Source organism: Neolamprologus brichardi, chromosome 16, assembly GCF_056152115.1.
Source record: "Neolamprologus brichardi isolate AB-2024 chromosome 16, ASM5615211v1, whole genome shotgun sequence".
Taxonomy (NCBI): Eukaryota; Metazoa; Chordata; class Actinopteri; order Cichliformes; family Cichlidae; genus Neolamprologus; species Neolamprologus brichardi.
In genome coordinates, this window is record NC_142119.1 from 24,978,919 (window position 1) to 25,004,797 (window position 25,879).

The 25,879-nt window shown below is 39.6% G+C and overlaps 1 protein-coding gene across 1 annotated transcript in view; it reads right to left on the reverse strand.

Annotated features, from left to right (window-relative positions):
- Positions 1-21,669, reverse strand: part of myo3b (myosin IIIB) — a 65,381-nt gene extending 43,712 nt beyond the window's left edge. Inside the window, exons 1-14 of the mRNA XM_087829557.1 lie at positions 21,641-21,669; positions 21,132-21,315; positions 19,528-19,548; positions 18,710-18,844; positions 16,822-16,926; positions 16,463-16,562; positions 15,836-15,912; positions 15,049-15,194; positions 7,731-7,796; positions 4,682-4,837; positions 1,240-1,324; positions 1,028-1,144; positions 451-555; positions 88-171 (exon numbers count right to left, since the gene is read on the reverse strand). Of these exons, the coding sequence (XP_087685683.1) occupies positions 88-171; positions 451-555; positions 1,028-1,144; positions 1,240-1,324; positions 4,682-4,837; positions 7,731-7,796; positions 15,049-15,194; positions 15,836-15,912; positions 16,463-16,562; positions 16,822-16,926; positions 18,710-18,844; positions 19,528-19,548; positions 21,132-21,315; positions 21,641-21,669 (1,410 nt within the window). The remainder of the gene's footprint in view (positions 1-87; positions 172-450; positions 556-1,027; positions 1,145-1,239; positions 1,325-4,681; positions 4,838-7,730; positions 7,797-15,048; positions 15,195-15,835; positions 15,913-16,462; positions 16,563-16,821; positions 16,927-18,709; positions 18,845-19,527; positions 19,549-21,131; positions 21,316-21,640) is intronic.
- Positions 21,670-25,879: the final 4,210 nt, after the last annotated feature.

Genomic DNA, 25,879 nt, shown 5'->3' on the forward strand with positions numbered 1-25,879 from the left:
AAGTAGTTATATGAAGTAGTTAAGTCTGGTATTAACAAGTTAGAAATGATGAGGGAAAAAAGTGACCAAAGAGCTACTATGCAGTACCTTTCCCAGGAAAGTAAGATGCTGAACAATTAAATGAGCACTTTCTGTTTTCCCAGCACCGCTTTCTCCACTAATGATGATACACTAAACAAACGAGATAACAGTTCATCAAGCGGGAACACTGACATCATATACCATCATTTTTTTCATATGCTATTTACCAACATTTCCTTGCTCTTTTGCTTTTGTCCAAAAGTTTCCAAATCGACATGAAAATAACTGATTGTAATTAAAAGAAATTGCTCTAAAGCATTTGTAAAACCTACAGTGCTTTTTACAAAATAATTCTCATTATTATTCTATCAGTTTTAGGATTGCACGGTACAATGCTTCAACCTATTCAGTCACTTTTCTGGAAGATACCTGGTCTTTGCAGAATGTCACCATGCCTTGGTAAGCTGCATCTGCAGTAGCAAAGATGTGTGGAGGGTTGTCAGCTCGCTTTACGCCATGGTACAGCTTAGAGAACTAAAAGGGGCATAAAAGTATTCACGAAGACTTTTATTTTTATTACGGCTTTGAAGAAATTAACAACCAACAGCTTGGAGAAGACAAAACTCTGCAGCGTCACATAATATCAATATTGGATATCCAGTGAAGAGAAAATTTGAGGAAAAATGCATGCAAAGTTGCTGACTATGCATTAGAGATGTTTAGAGTAATTTAAAAGATTAAAAATAGTTGATTTAAACTGACTGAGCAGAAAATTAATTTTTAAAAATCTGATTTGGGGGCCAGACTGTTGCACTAACTAATATGACAATTGCCATAATAGTTACTGTTACTGTGAACAAAAACAAAATAATAATAATAACAATAACTAGCCCTACAAATACAGTATCCACTAAAGCAGAAACTGCATCATGACTGGCATCCATTCATCATTTCCACTGTGTTTGTAAAAAACACAAAAACGATTTGTGACTGATGTGTTACCGACCTGAGGAGAGTAGATGCTGAGATTCTGGAAAGGATTGAGAGCGATGAGGATGTCACCGACGTAAGTGTACACCTGCAGCTCATCATACCTCTTGTGGAGATGGCTGATGATTGTCTCCTGCAGAAAAGAAAACACACACACGCAGCCTAAAATCAACAACTTTTCAGCTTGGGCTGATCAATGCATGACGAGATAAACACATAAAATCCTACCTCGTCTAAGAACTCCAGGTTCACCAGATCATCATCAGGACAGCTCTCTATTATGAGGGTTTTACGAGTATTGATCCGGACGTGCCTGTATGAAGTCAAGGACACGAGATGCCTTTTAAGCCTGTAAAGTGACCACTAAATGAGAAACAGTAGTGTGACTGGCTGGATGTAATACCCAGTCACTTCCACGTTTTTCACGAGGCCCTTCAAGCTTTCCCAGGGGACAAAACTCCTATTATCACAGGATGTGGTTGCACTTTATTCATGTTTTGACCTATCACTCTCCAAAGAGCCCCCGTGGACAGAGGTCAACAAACCTCCAGCTGGCTCCACGAAAACCTCAGGGGAAACCACAGAGTGTGAAAAGAGAGTAAAACAGAGCGGTGCTTGTGACTGCCTACTGCTTTGTGTGCTGTATGTGTATATGCACAACATAGAGTGGACATTTTGACATTTCTATGACATGTAATGCATCACAAATTTTAGCATGACTACCAATAATAGTCACTTAGGACAACATGAATGTAGTCAATTCCACAGAGAAGAGACTGACATCAGCCAAACCTAACAGCCATAAAATTTTGACCATTTTTAATATGGTTTAGTGGAGTCAATAATCCCATATACTACCATGAATCCAAACTCCAATAGTTAAGTCTGCATACAAAGCCTTTTACAAGTGAGTAACTACCAGTACTAGCTAGTCAATCTAGCCCTTTGCTGAGCTTAACCCACTTTGTTCCAATAAAGACTTCAGTGTGAAAATCTTGCTGGGAGCCATTTGTAGCAACATCCAGTCAAAGGCCATTTACAGTCTAAACAGAAAGTCAATAAAGTGTCACAAATCTGAGGATAACTGCCAAAAATAGTTGCTTAAGACAGCATAAAAAAATCTAACTTACAATCTTTCTTAAATTTAGGTGGTTATTTAGGTATTACCCTACTTTTTTGTTACTATTTATGACTACTGATATCAAATATTTATATTGTGCTAATAATATAAATATTCACTGTCCAGCCTCCTATGATAACCTTTTTATAATACACCAAATTACTGAAGGTTCTATTATGACATCATGTTGCACAGCAACCACACCATTGGGCTAAAATGACCCATTTCCTTATGTACATATATGACACTTAAGCTCTGTAATGTTTTAATTTCACAACAGTAACATCTGCTTTAGTAAATACCAATACACTCATTTTGTTATGCATCTCCAAATTGTATTTGCATTTCCATATAATAAATTACACTAATTGTCACATTACCTTGTGAAATCAAGGTTACTGTATTTGTAGACCATATCAAGATTTTAATATTAGAAAAATATTTGTATATTTGTACTTTAAGGCAAAGGCATTTAAAGCTACTAGAATGAGTCTTGCTGGAAAAAAATTCCAGCATGTTATTTACACGTATAGGTAATTGTGAAATCCTCTTTGACCATGTGATTTTATATTTAATTGAACAAAATCTTTCATACCAATTTTTCATTATATATACTTGAATGGGGTGGAAAGTGTGTGGCTGAAAGGGGAAGCAGTGCATTTATATCTAAACAACATCTAACACCCCTAGTTTTTATTTACTTTGTTTTTTTTATTTTTGCTTTTGCAAGTGTGATTAAGTACATCAGTTTATTAGCAGCATGACAGACTAAACAATACTGCAGCATGCACTTCTATAAGTAACCAGTAGCTTTGTGGTTGGTACTACAACACAGGGAGCAATATTGCATTTTGGATAGCGTTAACATTTCTTTCACCACTTTTGTTTCCAGAGTTATTAACGTTCCAAACAAGAAAGAAAAAGTAAATACAATTAAAAATTAATTTGACAGATTTTTTTTAGAAACCACAATAATAATATTGCCGATTGTCGATTATTGTAATGTACTCAGCAAAATCTTATAGTAATACTGAGATAGCCATAACATATCTTAACCTAACCAGTCCAGTATTAGTATCATGACATTTTCACTTGTCTATGCTATTTTTTGTAACATGCAGCTGAAAGCCGTCCCAGTTTTCAAACAATATTAATAAGCATTTAATCAAGTGTCAGGTCAGATAAGTGGGCCATATTTAATTTCACTTCTTTGACTCGTAAGCCTGCAGAGCTTATGATAAAACAAGGTTAAGTAACAGTAACAAGTAATCTCTAAACGTGGACTAGTTAAGTTGCATTGTGCAACCCGTTTTAATGCTTGGTGGTTTGGGGCTTCAACAAAAACAAACACAAACAAACAATTGTTTTTTTTCTTTTCTTTTGTCACATTTGTAACATGCATCCATATTCCATTATAATAAATATACAATCATAAGACTAGCTCAAAATATAAATTCAAGCTTCAGGTTAGGAGCTTTTTCCTCATCTACTTTTTGAATTAATTCTCTATTCTGAATATAGTGTAAATGCAACAGCACAGAAATATGCTCAGTATGTGGTCCCTATAAAGTCGATCCCCGTCATCATGTCCCTTAGAGAAAGACTTGAGACCTCTAGCGTCTCACTCGCTCCTGCTTTGAAGTAAATCACACTATTCCACCTACGGCAGCTACTTTTAAGTTCTCTATGTCTTTATTCTTATCTGGAGTCATTGTTTGCTGATCTGTGGCATGAGAGACTAAACCAGGCGAGCCCAGTTCTCGCCCTACAAGCTCCTAATCCCATTATCCACTTTCACTGTGGACAGGAATTCGGGATCAGGCTCAGGCACAGACTCTGCACACTCCCGGGAGTAAACAGAGCTGGCACAACATCAAGACTCTCAGTCAAGGGCAGGTTCAGCAAACTCCTTTATAATGAAGATTAAGCAATGCCAAAGTCAGTATTTCTCCAGTAAACAGGAGACTTTCTGCTCTGTCGCTTGCTGCCATGTGAGTGTCAGGGTGAAGATTTAACTTTCAAGATGTGCCTTTTCATATGGCTGCGTTCATTTTTTACACACATAAGGAGGTTGTAAGGTAGTTGCTATTTTAATTAATGAAGAAAATAAATAATTAGCTCATTAAAAGTGAACAGGCTGTAATGCTGCCATGTCACTTATTTCTGGGTGCAAATCTATATTTAATTATTCCATCATTGGGTTAATTGGTTGGAGAAGTGATGTGTACTAAGTACATCCACTGGACTAATTGGGACTTATTAATCTAAGGTTACTCAGCACAATAACTCCTTCTGAATTAGTCACACTGCCCTTACTTCTCTTTAATCACATACTGTAATTTCCATCCCTCTGTTTCATCTTCATTCCTGTGCTGGAGTGTAAGAAGATGAGACCCTGCCCCCTACTGGACAGAAAAAATATCAGCACCCAATCAATGCCTATCAGAGAAACAGATCTTCAAAATCCAAATGAACTAATACAGTTTGCATCTTTACTATTTCATAACAGGGAAATTAAAAAAAACAAAACATAAGATTTGGGATACTTACTTGGATTTGGTTTTGCAGCCTATTTGTTGTTGCTCTTGGATGAGAGCTGCTAACTGCTGACGGAGAGCTATGTCCTTGCCATGGGCCTGTTTGATGAAGGGGTGCTCCAGAAGGTGGGTCACAGATGGACGTGCCTCAAAATCCTTTATCAGACACCTTAAAGCAACAAAATATCACACAGTTACCTCTAAAACCCTCAGACAGACAAACTGTCCTTCATCAGTCTATAAATCAGAGTGAATTAAACAGTTAACTGCAGTCACCTGAACATTGCGGGGAGCTGATTTGTCTGGATCAACTGTGAGTGATACTCATACCAGTGCGGTGCCACTTGCAAGTGTTTTTAAGCGTGGGTCACTAATCGATCCTTCTCCGAGGACCACATGGTCACTATCACCATGGCCCCAAGTCCAAACAAGCCCTGCTGTGGCACAGCGGCAGGTCCTATCTGTGATGTGCAGTGTTTGCCAGCAAGTGATGTCACTTTGTGATACAGGCCTGCCTGCAGCAACCCTTCAGCCACTGATGTCAGTTTGCTGATACAAACGCTCTTCTAATATTGACTCTTCAGCGCCACACACACACACTGAAACACCCGCAGAACACATTTGGCTTCACCCTCTGACAGTTTTGATATATTGCTAGACTGGAAATCACTACCCGAGTGCCACGATACATCTACCAGACATCCAGATTCGTGCTGTTCGTTTACAGCCAAAGACTTAAAAGATTCTGAACACCAACAATTGCACTCAGAGGAAAGATAGGAGTAAAAACACTGATCTAGCTTCTAACACCTAATCTATACTGAAATTCTGTTTCTTTTATCAGTTTAGGCTCAGAAAGTTAATTCCATGAATTCATTAGCGTCAGAACATTAAGTGGAGGTTGCTGCTATTAGCAAGGTTGTGCTGCTGGGAGACTGAAAGGCAGGCCACTTTGTCATAGGAGTCAGTTCTTTGGCTGCACAAGTGCAGACACCGGTGATGGATTTATTATCTCCTCCCCACCCTCCGCCTCAGTTTCCTCCTTGCATACACACACACACAACAAGCCTGACAGGGTTCACAAACAGCCTGCAAAGCTTGATAACATTGTCCAGCCTCCTCACATTGAACTCTGGTGGGCTTTGTTTGAGGAGATTAACTTTGATATGATATCACACAATCCATTAACCCAGATTACAGAGCTGCAATCCAAAGAGTAGCCAATAAAAACCATGACAATGACATTGTAAAAAAGTAATATCTGTACTGTGTGCTGATTTAAGGAGAAATATGCCTCCTGACCAATCAAAAACTGAAGTGATAAAAAAGATCCAACAGGCCTTTGAGGCAGATGACGTCTGCTTGCTTTTACTCTTTTTTCCACCAATGCAATCAGAAACCATCCCTACACAAATAACCCTCCAAACAAATTGAATTTATTTTCTCATTACGGTTAAGGCCTGCACGCCTCTCTGCAGTAGATATTAGGGTTGTATTTTCTAGGCCTCCACTACAAGCCACCTCTGACATTATTAGCTTTGCACAGTGTAGGAAATGATAAGTTATCTGGCCCTCAGATAGCACTGATAACTCAGGTGAATTAGTTTGTTCCTGTGTGGCAGATTTATACAAAAGAAAGTCAATGAATAGAAAGAGAGGTTGATAGAATCGGGCAATAAAATATCAATTTCAGTTCCCTCTATATTTACATGCACATTTCCCCCTGATGTACAGATCTGTCTCCATATAGGTTTTATAGTTTCACACACTCATTGCACTACTAAAATAGTAATGCAAAAAAAAAAAAAAAAAAAAGGAATTTGTCTTATGTGTGGAGGCACTGACCTGGTATTTTTTATTTGTTTATTTGGATTCCCATTAGGGTAAGGGCAGCTGATCATTTAGGGGTCTCCATTAAAAACACACATCAACACGCTTCAGAACGACATTAATAAAGCACTAAAAATAATAAAAGCAAACAAAAAACAAAACGAAAACAGGTTTATGAGAGTCGCGTCTAAATTAAATTTCAGAGGTCATGTTTTAGTGACCTCTTCAATTAATTCTGTTTTTTTGTTATCTGTCTGTAGAAAACAGCTCTCATCATAAAATTATCTGAAGGTCCAGCTGACCAGTACTCACTGGGTGTATCACATAATTATGACAAAAACAAGCCCAGCTTTTCTTTCAGTATACTCTGTGCATGAACAGACAACTGGTGACATAAAAAACTGCCATATGTGAAAACTAATAACTAATGAATTAATAATTATTCAATTAATTATCCACAGTTTTTATTGCTTTGTACATTTGACCTTTTCTTATTTGAAGTTTCCTCTTTTATTTGAGGCAATGTAATGAAAGTATTATATTTAAAATTATTATTATTATTATTTTTCCAGGGACATTTAATGTTTAACATTCTTCATGAACATATTTTGAAAGGTAGTATTACTTTATCCAGTAAATGTAAATCTATACAATTTTACAGACTTTTGGTGTATGTCAAGTTCTTCTTGTAAATCTATGGCTTTAATCTCAGACCTTTATTGAGTATCAATGGCACTAATATGAAATAATGTAGATCACCCATAGTTCTGAGATACAGTATTTTTAGGTTGCCTTGGTACTCACAGCCTCTTTAAGGTCACCTCAAAGATCTTCAGTGGAATTTAAAAGTTTAATTCATAAGCTACAGCTTGTAAAGCTGAAGCCCACTGTGGATCATAGTCCTGCTGTGAGAGCAGATGTTGTCTCAGTTTCACTTTTATGACATAGCAGATAACTTTTTGGGCCTCCTGCGGGAAATTACAGAATTTGCTGATTTATGGTGACAAGAAACAAATAGAAGCATTACAGGAATTGATTTGGAAAAAAAGGTGCTGTGGACAGAAGCTCAGACTTCTATCCACAGCACAAACTGTATTAAGGAGAAAAAAGAAGCAGCATTTCAAGAACAGAAAATTTTCCTCACAGCCATTTCTGTGAAAACGAACACTTTTCTACAACATCTTGACTGTAAGATGACAAAGGCTGACAGGCTGAAGTTAGAGGAGACTTACTGGCTGATGAAATGGCTGAAACTCCTGCTCCACTCTTCAGGATGTCGTAATGTGGGTGAGGGATTTCTGAAACACAAATCAAAACAACATTAAAAAAAAACAAAAGCTAAGGAGATATTAAAGGAAATTCGCATTAAATGAGTATTGCTGTAAATGACCAAGATTGTCAGCATGTCTCTTGAATCATTTGACAAATGACGGCTGACAGAGTGCGACCATCAGACTCCTCTGAGAGTCTGATGGTCCGAGGACAAGCTGATCGGGGTCCAGGTCTGTGGCAGCCAGAGAAAAAGTGACAAATGATAACTGCTCCTCCACTGTCTGGCAGGAAGCATCTGCCATTGGGAGCCAAAATTATGGGAGCTAGTTATACCTCTGTCAGCAGCATTTACGGAGGCCATCCATAATGAGCCTAACACTTTTCAAGTGCGCACGATGACAGGAAGCAGATCTGTATGAGGAGCCAAGGCTGGAAAGAGCCAGAGTACAGTCATCTTCACCAGGAGCCGTCAGCCTGACAGCCGGAGGCCGAGCTTTCTGTCACTGTCAGGCAAACAGTGACACACCTGGTCAATGCATTTACTGACTGTGTTAATTAGATCGCACATGCTGCTCTAGAAAGCTGCCAGACAAGCAGAGCAAAGAGGGGGAAAACACAGTTTGAATTAAAAAATGAAAACATGTTTAGTTTATGACAAACACGGCATATGTTTAATATCTTTTTTTAAAAATACAAGGGCGAGGGGGGTGTTAGGGCACAAAATCTGTCATTTTCTACAGCACTAAGTTAGTCGAGTCTTTGATAAGAATTCAGACAGGCAATCCTTTCCAAAGTGCAGATCAAAGCCAGTAACTGACTGCCTCAATGCAACCTCTAATATGAGCCCGAAGACACGTTCTAGCCTTGATGTTGTACCATACTGCTTATACGTTACGTAGTCAATATAGCAGCGCACTGCTGATAACACTGTCAAGAGCGCTCATTGTGCTTAGCGAACTCAGGCCGCATTTTTTCCTTCAGTTTTTGCGAGTACTGGCAGCTCGTATTGTAAACAAGAATGGCTTATTCAAATTTTGGACCAGGCAGAGCTCGTACTGTCAGGCTCGAGTCAAATCGAGGCAAAACCAGAGAGGTGTCAACAACCCCTGACAGCTGTAGCAAGACAAAAATAAAGTCAGTAAAATGTCTGAATATGATACTAGATAGGCATAATTTTTAAGTCCTGTATTTACCATAGGACATAAAATATTACAATTTTTATTCAAGGAGAAACTTAAGAAGTACTTTAAACCTCTCCATAGTCTATTCTCCAGCCTGGACACACAATGCAGCACGTGTGATTACAGTCAACATCGTCATTATATAACCTGACCATTCTTCAACATCTGAAACAAGCAGTGACACCCTTTAAATTTCACAAATCAAATAAAGCCACACTTATGGTTTCAGTACCTTACACACTACTGATGTATTCTCCAGCTTGCAGTACACACTGCAGAGGGCATTAAGCAGAGACACAGTGGGCTTTATATAAGCTTAACAGAGAAGGAGTACCAGGGCCCCAAATAAAGACTTATTCAGCGAATGGAGCACATACTTAAAATTTTGGCTCATCCATCACTGCCGCCACAGCACCAGTACTTCTTTGAGCATACATGCATGAACACTGAGAAACTACGGCTACATTTATCATGTCCTTGGTAGCTACATCTCCAGTGCTCCAGTCCAGGACAGCACACAGAGACGGTGAGATAACTGCATCAAAGGTGGAGATATGAGAAGCCTTTAATCGTGATTGGAAAGTCATCCAACCAGACAGTGATTTCTTGTCAGGGATCGTCAGTGTCAGATAATGGGAAATCTGGAACTTTAAGTGTACAATTACTTCACTACACTGACTTTTTTTTCCTACATAAAATGCTAATATAGAAAAATCAAGGCGATGTGGCAGGTTTTTTACAGTAACAATGAGCGATTTGATAAAACATCGGTGGGGTACACGGTTTCAAAATTCAGCATTATTTCTGCCATTCTTCTGTGACAGAAAATGTGGCAGGTTTTCAACCCTGATCATCCACATGTAAAATGTTTCCTTTTTGCTGCTGGATGAGGGATTTTGAGCCAAGAAAGCAACTAAGGATGGATGCGTTTTCTCTCAGTCTTAGCTCCATAACCTGTTAAATGTTCATCAGCAGTTATTGCAATAAAAAAAATAGCATTTAAAACAAATCCTAAAAACAGCCTTAGGCACAGATCATTGTCATAACAAGCTACGAGGCTACCAAAGTCTGGACCTTTTAAATAATACAGTAAAGATTTGTACAAATCACTTGGACAGTCTGACAACCTAGATGGCTTTTATTTTGAAAAGACTTTAGGAAAAATTGGAGAATTGTTGGCCTCTGTTTTGGCATTTAGGAGGTCAGGTCAATGCATAACTCATGAGGAATCCTAATTGGTGAATCAGAGGCACAGCAAGCCATTGAGTAAGCAATTTTCTCCCTTGTGCTATTTTAATTTCAGGGGAAGGAATAATCCGTATTTTGACATTTTGTTTTATTTCGTTGTTTTATTCAAACAACACTCTTCGTTCATATTTTTATAGACACTGTTGCTCCTGCAAAAGAGGGAAGCTGTACAAAATAAATTCCTTTATAGCTTTCAAAATTTCTGGTTTGATTGTGTTGCAGCTTTAGGACCTAGTCTCTACAGAAGAATGGCCTTTTCTGCTGGGGCACAGTTTGAGAAATAAGGAAACTCACTAATTTCTAACCACTGGTTACAGCACAGGGCACATACATGCTAACATTTCTATATCAACCAGCAACATTCAGGACTGAAAAATGAAGCCAAGCTAAAGTGCCAAATCTGCAGTTCCTTCAATGGCCACTTGAGGCAGGCTGCAAACACGAGTCAATCCCCATACACTCCTGTGCTAAAAGACCAGAATTCAGCAATTTCCCACAATACTGCAAAAAACAATAAGTTATTCTTTAATGGAGAATTTCTCAAAGATTGTTTGGTGGACTCTGCCGTATTCCCTGAGAAAAAAGAAGCAGTGAACCGTGACAAGATGGATCGAGGACATTGCGGGAAATCTGTCAAGAGTAGCTGCGAGACAGGCTGAATGCATGACTCAAATGCATGACTCTTGAGACAAGGCTTAAGCTTAAATAGTGGCTTTAATGGAGAAATCGCTACAAAAAATTACAATATGAAACTCAGATAACTCTGGAACCAGGAAGTAATCTATATAGCAGAGATGGGATCCATAACACTCGGGGAACATGGCCATAAACAAAGTGTGCAATTCTGACTTTTCTCCCTGGCTCTGGATGAGAGCTGTTATGTCCATGGCATATGCCAACTACTAATCTGTGTACATGAGGTTACAGAGGAGATGGCAGCAATGCAATCAGTGAAAGGGACCACAACGGAGAGTGATTTGTTCACACAGGCAAATGTATGCTTGGATAGGCTGACGCTAAAATGGGAAAATATGGGAATATTGACTAGGTTTTACTTTACCTAGTCCACATTTTTATAGATATACTGGTAACCTGTCCAGAGTGTACCCCACCTCTTGCCCTATGACAGCTACAATAACCTCAATCTCCCTTGAACATTTACAAAAAAATAAAACTAATATTGAGTTCAACTTATTGCTGCCGCCAACCACAACAGTTCCAGTTCCTCATGTGGACCTCTCGTCTCTATCTGTGGTGGCTTTCAAAGTTTGTTTTTTTAAATTAATATTTGGCAAATAACCAGGTTTATGCTGCACTTTCGGTGAGTAAAATAGAGATAGTAATACTAGTATTAATATCCTGCTTTATTAGCGGGTGTCTGTTTCTGTGCGCTCCACCCACGCAGCTTATGAAAGCAGCTTCTTGATCGAGCTTGCTAGCATCAGCTGCTGAATTAGCACTCCATCCTCTGGTCTAAATATGGCAGTGTTTCCCATATTTAGAGGACCAGCATGTTGGCAGAAAAAAGCGCTGACACCAAGGCTTCAAAATATGGTATCCTGAAAGCAATAGGGGACACCACTTCTGTTGACATCTGTTCTGCTGCACACACACTATAACACTCAACAGCGCACAAGTCTGGATATCTTTCCTTCAGCTGCATGATTGTGTTAGCCTTTGTTGCCTCTGACGAGCCATCATTTACTTATATTCTGCTTGTCCTGGTCTTACTCAGACACATACATGTACTATCTAATATGTATCTAATATTGACAGGGGTAACGCTGAATAAACACCCTTGGACACACACACTTTGGTTCGACTTTACATGGAAACTGTGAGGCTGTGTGGCAACGAGAGCACTGGCTCAAGCAATTAACCTTTCCGCATATTAAATATCAGACACCGTCTTCATCTTGAGTATCTATAATTAGTTTTGCAGTTGATTTTACAGCTTTGTCCTCTGACATGCTCCATTACCTTCATTCATGGTCACCATGATCATCATACATCTGTCATACGCACTCAAAACAGCAGGTAATAGTTAAAAAAGCATCATGGACACCTTGGGTTCAATTTAGAAATTAAGCAACAAGCATACGCATGCTTCAACAGGGTGTCACAACTCATCAAGTGTGTGATTTTTCTGTCGCACAAACAGACCATTTACCAAGGTGCCCCTAATTCATCGAGCTCATCAGTGTCCTCTCTGACAGCTGTCAGAGCTTCTCTTATCATCCATGGTAGCCTGCTGGGATGAGAATCATTTCCACCAAAAGCACGGCCAAAGCGGTGACATAATGGCTATCTGCTGCTGGGCTCAGGAGTGGCCCCACACATGGACAATTAAATCCACAGCTTGACTCGAGAGACTGTCCAGCAAACAGCATAGGAAAGCAAGGAATGTGATCCACAACCGTGCGTATTTGTCTTCCTTTTTACTATCTGGATGTGTTTCAGTTGAGAAAGAATGACAAAGTGGATAATACAGAAAAGATTAACTACCCGACAGTGAAACCTTTAGCCTGGAAACACATTACGTGCAACTGTAAAATACAAGAGAGATGAAAATGCTTATTACATGTTTTCGCGCTTACACAGGTTTCATAAAACATGCACCACTCAAGGACAATACTCCAGGTAGAGGCTCCTCTAGTAATAGTTTGTGACGTATTAAATTGAGAAGGAAAAAAAATTTGTGGATTGATCGAAACCTGTGACGATGAATCTCTTGGATTTCCTCATGAATCACTCTCACTGCCGCCGAAGACCCAAAGGTGAAACTCATTTCCTTATTCACAAAGTCATAAAAGGTTTTTCTCATGATTTTGTCTGCGCCCCTGCAGCAATGGGGGAAAACATATTTAAGATAAATGACATGTTAACAGAATCATTTCATGGTTCGACACATTCGTGGTGATTTATAACAACTTCTAAATCTTTAAGGTCCCGTTTTACACTAAAAAGCTAAAATACATATTTTGATTGGAAAAGAGATGACGAAATGTCACTGAAGTATTTGTTTCCAATTCTATCATCATCACAGTTATTCATAAAGGGCAAAAGGTCAAAGAAACCTCAAGGAATGATTGAAAACTGTCTGGTGAAATAGAAAAGTCTAATATTATGGCTGGTGATTAATAGGGAAGTATGACTGCAGCTTGTTTCTTTATATTTTGCCTCCAATAAGCCAGACTTTCTTTTAATTTTTGTGGTCTTGACTAACAGCCCCGGCTTTGTGAAGGTCTTTAAAACGTTTCTTTGGACACTGGGTGCTTTTATATTCATTTTCAGTCCAGTTCAGTTGTGGTACCTCATCATTTTTTAGAGGACTTTTGGGGGTTTTTTTTTGTTAAGCTACTTAACACTGACCTCTGAATCATACATGCATCTGAAAGGCGCTTAACTCAAGGGATGAACCAGTGTCGCATCTACACATAACATTTTAAAGTGCATCTTTAGGCCCTTTGTTACCAGCAGCCTGTCACAAAAACACATATTTTGTTTCCATGTCTTTAGCTGAATTGACAATATGCCAAAGATGGCACAGTTTGATAGGCCCAAAATAAAGTTTTTGCACTATCGAGGTGATTCCCAAAGAGGCATTATCCTAAAATATATAACAGCATGTTGTGCAGTGTGTCCTTACAAATATTAGGAAACTGAGGGATAAAAGACGAAAGACTGAAAGTCATGTCTTTAAAAAATAGGAAAGAATTTGAAATTTCTGTCTCAAATTTTCATCTATATGTATATATATGTATGTATAGGTGAGAGGTACAACAGTGAGTGTCTACAGCTGCCTGTAAAACGTCATGGAGACTGGTTTATGATTTGCAACAGATTCATTTTTCAGCCTGACAATGATCCCAAACACACTGCCAGTGCAGTAAAAGCAAACATTAATAGAAAAGCACACAGTGGGACACTATCAGTCATGGATTGGCCTCCTCAGAGCCCAAACCTCAACATTATTGAAGCAAAAGGCAGCTGACATCCAAAGAAGAGCTTTGAATATCATTCAAGAAGCCTGGAAAACTATTCCTGAAGACTGCAAAACATAAAGACATGAATGATGAATCCTCCAAACTCGATCCCGAAGCGAGAAAAAGAGTTACAAATGTGTTACAGAGTCAAAGCCTGACAAAATCTTCACCCACGCGCTCTGCCATCAGCTGTAATTTCTCGTATAATTATTTTTTCATTCTGGTTAAAATTTGGTGCTGATGAAATGCTGCGTTAGCTCCCATAATTCCTGCTACACAAGGCCTGCTCCCGAGTCTTGGCAGGGAGGAGATAATATTGTGACTGGGAGGAGGTGACAGCCTCATCTCAATGTGAATGGAGCTAATCACCAATGCAAATTGCAATCAGAAGGGGCATATCTCTACCTAACTGAGAGATAATTGCGCGATTGTACTGATAACAAAAGGTCAACTGCGTGTAGCCACTAAGCTCTCAGATGATCATCAGACACACACGGTTTCCAGCAGTGAATATTTTTACAGATTCAATCACTGCATTAATTTTAACGCCAAACACTTCTACGTTTCTGATGATGGAGATTTTAAACACTGATTATTCAGCAGATGCGTCCTTTCAGACGGCAAAGACGAAAATGCAGCGGCAACTGGGAGAGTGAAGCAGAGCCTACCGATTCAGCTTTTTATTTTCTAAATTCAGCACAAAATCTGTTGTCAGAGAAGCCGCAGTGATTTTTACCTTTTATCCATTTGATCATAAATTTCAGTTCAGAATTTTCCTCCTGACAGTAAGGAAAGGGTTTTTTTTATGTCCCTGTGGCAGCTGCCTCCAGCTGTGTGGCAGGAGCGCCCTCTACTGGACTCACCGTGGGATCTTGAAAAGGGCTTTTACTGGATGCATCTCAGCCAGAGGGGGGTCTCCGTCCGCCAGCTCGATGGCTGTGATGCCGAGAGACCACACATCGCAGCGGGCATCATAGGAGTAGTCGTACTGCTGTTCACAGGCTATGACCTGGAAACAATTCACAGGGTTCATTTTAGACAGTCACAGAGTGGAAAGTCCGTTTTTCTAGAAAGAGGGGTGAGATTAATTTTGTTTTATGTTTAGGGTATTGAATTCAGATTAATGATTCAAAGAAAATTACTTTAAAAAAAAAAAAAAAAAAGCATTGTGAACCTGAAAAAATCCTCTTAATGCCAAAAACAGTGAGCCAAGCTTATTCACAGCCCATTTAAAAACAAGCACTGAAAGGCAGGTCAGTGCAGTAGCTCCGGGTACGAGCTTCTCTTTGCCACAGTCAACAATTATAACTGACTCTACATTTTACAGCTGAGTTTATTCTAATTGCCCCCGAGGTCCCTCCCTACCAGCTCAATCACCGCACCTCATTTCTGCCAAAAGAGTAAGCCGAGGGGCCACAGACTCCCAGCTATTAACCTTGAGGCGACCTCAAGAGCTGCACCCGTGGAGAGGAATACACAATGACACATGGGAGGGAGAGTCACACGGAAATAACTGAGGCGCTCTGTTTAACAGCTACATCACACTGTACATGTATATAAAAAGAATCCATTAGCCACTAAAACACGTGTGCATGTTTTACTGCTCCATTACCAGACATGAACATGCGTGTGCAGTCCTTAGACTCTGACCTCAGGAGCCATCCAAAACGGTGTCCCGACTGACGTGTTCCTCCGCAGTCGTGCGCTCGTCAGTTGAGCTGAAACACCTACAAAAAAATGGAAAAGAAATTGCAAAATTCGATCTTACTTCATTAGCATGAATATTTCTTGGGATAAATTACAGCAGACAGTAAATGTTTGAACTAATCAATAAATCCTGGCATATAATTTAGTGTGGCAACCTGCCAAGCAGCAATAACAATGGGCTATAATCATTTCAAATTATGTAGGACAGATTTTTATCAGCATGAGTCCACTTCATCTCCATGACACAGGGGACATAAACATGCCTGGGGGTGACTCAAAGTCATTTGCCATAGCAGCTTTCTTTTAATATGCAAAGGATCAAATAATGCAATTTAAATGAGCAATAACAGCTTCGGGCTAAGGCTACGGTCCATGAATTAAAAGACGTTATGGTGAGCATGGGACTAAAGTGTGGGTTAAATGATTTATCCTGCGCTTGTGTTTGCCTTCACAAACAATGTTGCTGACACTTCCAAAAGATCACTCACAAAAGAAGAGTCATTTATCTATAACAGCGCACTTCAGAGAAAAGATTGGATCGGCTAAATTGCCTCTTTCAAAGATCATTACCAAAGTCAACCAGTTTGACTCCTCCCTCAGTAGTCAGGAGGATGTTGTTGCCTTTGACGTCACGATGGATAATCCGGTTGTTGTGCAAATGCTGGAGCCCCTTTTAAATTAGAGGACAGATAATGCAAGGTGCTGCTGAGCATGAATCACGACACACAATTAGTCATTTGCGTAAAAAAAAAAAAAAAGTTGAGCAGTACAAACTACATAAAAGAACTCCCACAGCTGTTCGGAAGGAGAGACATTAATAACTGCTTGTCACACTTCCCCAGCTGAAAATAAATCCTCAGCACGCTCTCTGCATGTTGGTGTCCCACCTCCTCCCCCTGCATTTGCAGCTTTGCAGAGGGCCATCTTACCAACAGGGCACTGCATAAGATGTATGCGATAACAGGCTCCTGCAGACGCTGGCCACGCATCAGCAGGCCTTTGATGAGTTCTGTGACAGAGCCGCCGTTGCACAGCTGGGAGGGAGACAGAGAAACTCCAGTGACTCGTCCATCACTCACCACTCCAGATTATGATTCATGGAAAGAGCTAGCCCACACACACACGCAGCACAATAGCATTGACATTCATGTAGGTGGTGTTTCCTGGCTAACTGAGACCCAGATCAATGCTTTCTTATATACAGAAGAGCGACAAATTAAAGGGTAAACCAACATAAAGTGTCTCAGTGTGGTGTTATTGTGTTTGGTCAGTACTTGGTCAGAGAGCAGCGTCAATATGCAAAGATTCTTCATGTCTGTGAATCAGCTAACCTAACACATCACTCCAAAACATCTCAGAGCATTCAAATAGGTTAAGAACTGGTGACTTCTAATCAAACCAGTCACTGTGATCCTGATCCTGAAAAGCTGTAAAGCTGACAACTCAGAACACTTTATATTGATTTGCACTAACCTTCTGACTAAATGCAAAAGCTATCCCAGCAAAATGTCTTTGCTGGCATAACTAATTCCCAGGTTTCTCGGACTGTGAGACCCAGTGGATTAATGTTTTTCCTTTAATTTGTCACCAATCTATGTGAAAAAGGATTTCAGAGTTTTAAACTTCATTTTTTAAGGAGTGGTTTTATTAACTTGAGCCATTTGATTATGAAATTGTGACGAAATACAGGAAAAAGACACTTCAGGTAACAGATTGTTTGGTATAACAATCATTGCACTAACTGTGCATACACGCATGGCTAATTTGAAGCTTGATACAACCCTGGCATTTCCCACCAAACTCACACTGTGTATCCCTCAGGCCTAATAACGCGTTTTTCTCTCTCATTTTCTTTGTTTCTGAAACTTGTAATGCTATTATTGACTAGCACGCTTCTTCCTTTCTGCCGTTTGTGGACTGTCAGAGACATGGGTGGTCTTTGAGGTAAATGACAGCTTTATCCACCATTATTATGGCCAAACTGAAGAGTACACCTGACACACAAATGGCCCATTTCCCACTGAGCCAAAGCAGACATGAAGCATTAGCAAAAGCTTCCAAGTGGTATAAACCTGGTAATAAAACCAAAATGTGTTATTTCTTTCTACACTGTTGTTTGCAGGGATTTAAATAATAGTGACAGAATATCATCTTTACTGAGTTTTAAAGGGGCTGAGAGCCAGATTTAGACAGCTTCAGACAGAGCCAGGCTAGCTGTTTCTTTTGTTATGCTAAGCTAACTGGCTATGGTGTAGATTCATATTTAACCTACAAACATAAGGATCTAACTCTTATGGCTCAATCACACTAGAGTAAAAACTAGACAGCAACCTCTTGCAACTATTAAAATTTGGTGATTGCACTGAATTTGTTTGCTATAAGCAACAGACTGCAAGGAGACTAGCTGTTGATCACAAAGCGATTGCACAGGTTGCTCGACGGGAGGCAACCTATTTCCTGACAATCGCAGTCTGACTCAGAAAGACTGCAGTCAGCCAGTTTCTAAATAAGTGCCAACACATTACATTTGATCTTAGCCTGTCAGGGCCAATGAGATCACATACTGATAACAGACTGACAGAGTGACTGTTTTAATGGCTGTCTTGAAACACCAAAGTCACTTTGAAGCCAGCAACTAACTGTGTGCTGTGGCAGACCTGGTCCCTGTCTTCAGTTTCTTCAGATTGCCAGTTTATAGAACATGGTCGCAATAATTTTCCCAACCACAGTTGCATTAATGAGAACTGACAATAAGCCCTTCATAAAGTATGAAAAGTGTAACACGTGTTATACAAATATACATAATAAAGTGCTCACCTCCAGTATCAGCCAGAGCTGTCCGCCAGTTAATTTGTCCGACTTATGAAACATGCCATAAAACTTCACCACGTTAGGATGGTTGGGCAGGGACCTCAGTATGTTGTATTCTGCCTCAATCTCCTCATCCACATCCTTTAAACAGCATCAGCAAACAAGCAGTGTTTAAGTACAGCAAGGAAAGAGATAAATCAACACTGTGATGTGTTATAAAAGGTGTATTTGTGCTTCAATATTTCAGGCTGCGTTTCATTTTTAGTGAACTAGGCTACTATAATAAGAAACCTAAAGATGGGGTTATAAACTCAGTAAAAAAGGAAGGGATGGGCCGCTGTGCTGAACTATTTCTGGAAGCACTTTTCTATCAAAGTAAATCTCAGTGGGAGGGAAGATCAACAGTCAGAGAGGCAGAATTTCTCTTCCTGGATGTCTGAGTGATAGTGTCAGCAGTCTAATCAGGGAGAGGGATGGGAGAGGAGGCAGCTTCATCTTCATGGCCATCAGGGGCGCATCATGGTGGATAGCGCTGCCAGGATGGGGATTGTTCCACTGACACAATCACAGGCTCGCCTCAGACCGAGTCACACTCCCACAATATGCTGCCAATTCAGAGTCTACAGTATCCTTATCACGCAAACAAATGGACGGTTATACAGAGAGGATACAGGCGATGCAGGAGCTACAGTTTCTGGTAAGAGCACGTTAAATTTAGCACGACAGGAAATAAATGAAAAGGGGAGACATTGATATATATCACAGGAGCAAGTGCAAGTACGACTGCATCAAGATGGAGAGGGGGAAAAGTACCGGCAACTTACTCTGTTTGAATGGCTCGAATGCTGAGACAAGTTGGTTACAAAGAAAAACACAGTGGTTTTAGTTTTCTGTCACAGTATTATGAGGTCTTGCAAGGTAGAAACTTCCTCACCAACACTATATAATAAAAGGTTATAGTGAGCCATACATGCAACGTCAGATATCATATCATTCATCAGAAAAACCTGGAGGTTTAATGAGCCAGCAGTTAAATTACATCTTTAAGCTAAGTTTTACTTCTACAAGATAGGTTTGTGAGTGATGTACAAAGAGCCAAAAAAGGCCATAGAAGGTAACAAACAATTTAAAAAAAAAAGGTGCAGGTTCAACTAAAGAAAGTGTTTAAAAATGGATTTGCAGAGTAAAACCTCTTAGGAGTTTTAGGCAGGTTTAGTTATGCTTTTGTTTAGCTATGAGATAACACCTGGCAGAACTGGCTGTATTTACACGTGCATCATGACATTAGCATGCCCTAATCTAAATCAGTGGTTCCCAACATGTGGGTCAAAGCCCTCAGATTCAATTAACAGCACGGTCCACTGCCATGCAAGTGACTCTAGGAGGCTGACAGTGACATTTCAAAAAGAAAAAGGATTTGTCTCCAATTCTCCCTTTTGTGACAACTCCATGGGGATACATTCTTCTATAATTCAGCTGCTTAACTTGTATTAAGACTTAAAGTCATGTGTGGTTCCTGTGAGCAACATGTGGGTATCTAAACAGGTGGTCGGTTAGACCTCAACTATAATTATTTTTTTTACCCTAGTCTCTCGGAGCCCCATCTAAGCTGTCATCTTCATCTTCAGTTTCTATCACTGATGGGTGTCTGCTCTGTTGGAATGGTTCATGTGAGTCTGATCACCAATTAGCTTTTATTCAAATTCTGTCTTTGAATAAATAATTTATTTTTCCAAATGATCTCTCTCTCTTATTGAAATGCAATTATCTGACAAATAACTGCTGTGCAGTTTATATGTTATCTTCATATCCAAGAAGTCTGTGCACCAAGTTTAGTGAAATTCAGGTATTTGTATTTTCCATGGTCTTAACTGCATGTGTAGGTAGTGGTTTACACATTCACCTAACATGCAAATGATCCCTGGTTCAAGACCAAGAGGAAACACAAATCTCTCGGAGGTAGCACCAGGAAGGGCAAACAGCAAAAGCTCAAATCTACAAAGCATATTCCTCTCATAATCACAAAGGTCATGGCAGTCAGGTGAGGAGTTGTTCAACAGATTTCTTCTGCATTTGCAAACATTCATTTGTTCTTTCTGTCTGCTATCTTGGTTAAATCAAATAGTGTCATTTCAGGGTGCTATAAACCAGATAAGCTGGGAACCACTGAGCTAATGGGTGCTCATCCAGAGCTAGATCTACTCCCACAACAGTCAAAACACCTTAAAATCACCATTACTTCGCTGCCAAACAGCATCAGCTCAAACTCATACACCTCAAACCTTCTGACATCATACATACACATCATTACTATTCTGCAAAAATAGCCTGAACAGATACTGCATCTAAACCCTAACCAGTTCTGTGAGATTGAAAACGGTCAACAAGAAGCCGGGTCCAGCAGTAAACACACTTCAATCGGACTTACATTAATCGGGTCCAGCACTTTCACTGCTGCCTGACTCCCATCTTTTTTGTTGGTCACTCTGTAGACTTTTCCATAAGTTCCTTTGCCAATGGTTTCCACTATATCCCAGTCACCTGACGGATCGCCCAGAGTCTCCAGTCCAAGCATGCTGGACTTGTAGGGGTACAGTCCATATAGTGATCTCCTGGACAATAAAAACAGTCATACCAAGATTTTAAAAAATAAATCTTGAATAATTAACAAAGTTTACAGAAACAAATGGAAATGTTAATTCCCTTAAAACCTTCACTACTTCGTCTTGCAGAAAGGATGCTTGTTGTGAATAACAGTTGAACCTTACCGTGACAGAGCAGCAAGTAATTAAAACCTATAAACTGTGCAGGTAAAGCACACAGAGTACATTTATTCCCTGAGGCATTTTTGTTCAGCTAAAACCAATGACTGCATCGACCTGGACAAATCAAAGCAAAATAAGTCCACATGGATGGAGAGGACAACACTCTACTTACATGGCAAGTGTTATTTTCTCCTGACTCATCTGGGCTGAGAAGAATTACAACCAAAGACTCTCTGGCGATCATAATATAACAACACCAGTAGCAACAGGAATGGCCTCCATGGGAGGACAGGCAACAAGTGGCATTTCCCACAGCTACTGAATTAGCCCTCTCCACAGGGACCTTGTCACTACACACTAAGAAGTGCAATCTTCTAAAGATCAATCGGATTGGTCGGAGATTATCTTGAGAAGCGCTGTCCTGAGTGAACACTGAAGCATTGCCACACCTCCAAATAAACTGTTGTATAAAACTATAAAGCGTTTGCACGTCTTCAGCTTATTACAGTTATAAGCACTAATGACCAACGGGGATGGAAAACACCAATGTAAATCCTCCTTGTAGTCAACATGTGATGCTTCTGTGGCAAAATACAACATATATGGCCAATGATGCAAAGGATTAAGTGTCAAAACAGCTGAGAACAAATAACATGATGGATCAGCAAGTGACACAGCCACGTCGGGATGCATGAATCTTATTTTTACAAAACGACACATAATCCAGATAAGCGTGATGGAGAGGGATGTTTGTGTGCAATCTCACGAATGCTCCTTTTGTCATAAATGCGTTATGCATCACGGAGGTTGTATGACCCTGAGAAAGGCTGGGGAAGTTCACATACTGATGGGAAAAACAGTGAATGATGTTTAACCCTCAGGGGGCGCAGCAACTCACACATGAGGACAGATTTATGAAATGTTGTGCATGCACCGTGAGCAATGGCATGCTAACTGATATTAGACGGATATACCACGATTCTGCAGAGACGCACAGACATGCAGCACAGAGTGATACCCTTCAGAGTGTCCTTCAAGGAGCTGCATGTGATCGCAGAAAAAGCCAAAGTGCCTGCTGTAATTATGAGTTTTTTCACATCACACATTTAAATACAAATATACCAGATCACTTATATATTACTATTTATAAACAAATATGTTTTCTTACCCATCAACACTTCAGGAATTAATCATTTGAGATATCAACATCTCTTTGCAAAACCATCAAAGTGGAGAGTTTTCCCCCCATGAGCTGTAATGTTTTTATCTCATCACATAGAAAGTTGGTTTGCCCACATAAGTGGAGCACACACTGTTGGAATTTACATAAGTAGCAGTACAGACTAATTACAGTCATTCACCTTGAGATTTAATAATATATTTTTTCTTTAAGGATGTCTACTGCAAGTTCTGTAACATCACCTGTCACTTGCTGCCACCACACCATCTATTTTTTTCTATAACAGACAGCTCATATTTCTCTACAGTAGCTTTTCTCTGAGATATCTGCAACGCTTTCCTCCAACTTTTAGTTGTGGAGCTGAGCCTGTATGCAGATTATTGTTAAATGTACAATTAATTTAGTGATTAATGTGTAAATATTGTTATATATATTGTTATTTTTAGAACTTTACAAGAAGCACAAGAACTTTGATCTCACCCAATTTGAGCAACAAACCCTCCCCAAAACCTACCGTTTGAAAAGAATCCATCACAAATATACCACATGTTAGCTCACTCACTTAAATCTATTCATAACTCATTTAAAATTAATAAAGTGCAGATGATAAAGCTGTAAGTGAGACATACCTGCTACTGTGAACGTTCTTGCCACTGCCTCACCACAAAACGCTCCAGGCTAGTTCATGCCAATCTATAGGGATTAATAATTCACTAGTAATCTGTAACCTGATGCACAGTGCTGTTAAATATTCAGGTGGCAGATGTAGCCACTCATAATGGTGGCTGATATGAAGCATCCCCTGTTGCAGGCCAGTAACCAGGAAGTCCGTGACAGTTTCTAAGTCACATGATTTCTGCCTATCTTCACTCTGCTCATAATGTCCTTTACACACCGAGCTGCTGCTGCTTCACTCGTTCAGACAGCTTCTGATGCTCTGCAGCCTTATAAACCTTAAAGCAATATGACAAAGAGCCTCCAGAGACAAAAAAACCCTCCCAGGCTATAAGTATATAAGACTACAAATATGTAAGTATTTCAGCTTTTTGGTCTAAGTTTAAGCATTTAAAATGTGCCTGGATCAGTACTTTATAATAACAATAATCAGTTTCACCTGAAAAACCACAATGCTACATATTCCAGGAGCTGGAAAGTGCCCTAACACAAGCCGACACTTGCACCAACTACATAGAAGTTTCTAACATTTTTATACCGTTCCTCATTTTGAACGTTTTCCCAAATATGGGCATTTGTCACATTTTGATTAATCACTACAGCAGTAGCAAATAAGGGGGGAAAAACACACAATTCAACTGTAATTTTTTAACAAACTAATTAAAAACACAGAGAGCATGTTTCTTCAGTTTTTTGTGCAAATGAAAAACATTTTTAGACACAAAAGGTTCTCTCCACGCATGCATTTCCGCTCCAAACAACCATGCCTTCATTTAATCTCCTACACAATTACTGGTATTTTATTTCTTGAATAAAACTTTTCTGACTATAATTTTTAGGCAGGTACAATCTATGACGAGGGATCACAAAATAGACTGAGCAAAGTTTTATAGCATCTAAGAGAAGAAAAAAAAACAGGCTGGGAGATGCTGAAAGAAAACAAGATCAATTTATTGATTTTTTTTTTCTTGCATTCAACTTGACATGTTTGCTAAGTGATTATCGGCATAATAGTGACCATTAAACAGCATTTAAATTATACAATGTATTTGTGGAAGCCAACTAAGGTTAAAAATAGCATCAGCTATAAAGTCTCTTTTCAGCTCAGCATCAGCTTTATGCTCTGTACTGGAACTGTGTTAAACCGCTCGGTGCCTACTTAATAAATAAACAATGTAAATACATAAATGAGAACCAAATCTGATCAACAAAGACTTGTTCGAGCTCTTTTTTACTGCCAGAAGGCAACGAGAATTTCTTTAAATGGGCAGGAGATACAGTGAAATAGCGCTAAAGAACAGGACACCGCTGCTCTTCGATTGCAGTGCTCAGGTTACCCTTTGTTTACCATTCTTGTCAGCACAGCTGAAAAAAGGGATGCTGTGTCTGATACACAGTGGTACATGGTATTTTCAGTTACAAAACAGGAATATGTGCATAGTAACATGGTGATTATATTTGGAAAAACTACCCTGCTCTGCCTTTGCTCATTGGACACATTTTCTGTGCATCTACATAATACTAAGTGTAGGTCTGAGGCGGTAACAGCTGCACATGACGTGACCGGCTGCAGCACATCTTTGTCACTAGAAACAGTACAGAGTGAAAGGCAGTAATCTAATTTTCTGCTTCCATCAAACTCGCACAATTCCACCCTCTGTGGCAGAGCCTTATGGGAAGTCCGCTGGGTAAACCCCTTTGGTAAGTCTATGGAGAGGGGAAAAAAACCAATAATCCCTTTTAAGGGGATATGAAGAGGCTTTACGGTAAACCTCCACTAGCCATGAGTCAGGCCTGAAACATTTCGCCCTTGTTCTCACCCTGGAAGGCCAAAGCCTCACACAAGCAGACACAAATGCATTTATTTTAAACATTAACATCTTTAATCTTAGCGGTGCACCTGCATGATTAATTATCCCTGATTGACATCTTTGGATACACAAAGCATCAACCGTAATAACAAAAAGGCACCATCACCATCTAAGTAATCAGTCTTAAATGAATTATAATTTCTTATTTATAATTAATTATAAATTAATCTCAGCCATATCATCACAAACACCACAGCTGTGCCACTGTGATGGATGCGAGTATGGCTGTGCTACTGTTTAAACGCAACAAAACTGAATGAAAAAGCATCTGCAATCGTAGCAGGGAAGCAATTTTTTGTTCTTACATTTGTTTTGGTCAGTCATCAGGCAGTTTGTGAAATTTTCTTTCCTTCAAGATAATCAATTGATCTATGAAGCGGTATTACTGCAAAGTGGAAAACATTTAGGCATGACAAGCAAACCATGTAAAGTTTACAGACTGGAGTCGTTTGAGGCGGATAGTATGTAAAAGTTGCCGATGCTCTGATGAGTCCATAGCTCTGTGCCTCATTTGGCATTAACATCAGCACCAAAACTGTGTGCTGGGAGCTTCATGGCCGGAGTTTCCATGGCCAGGCAGCTCCTGTTGATGTAATGTGTATGTGACCCAGTGCTTTTTTCTTTAGTGTTACTCTAATAATGTGTTATCTGAAGTCAGGTCTTTAAGTGTTTCACACAGTGTCGT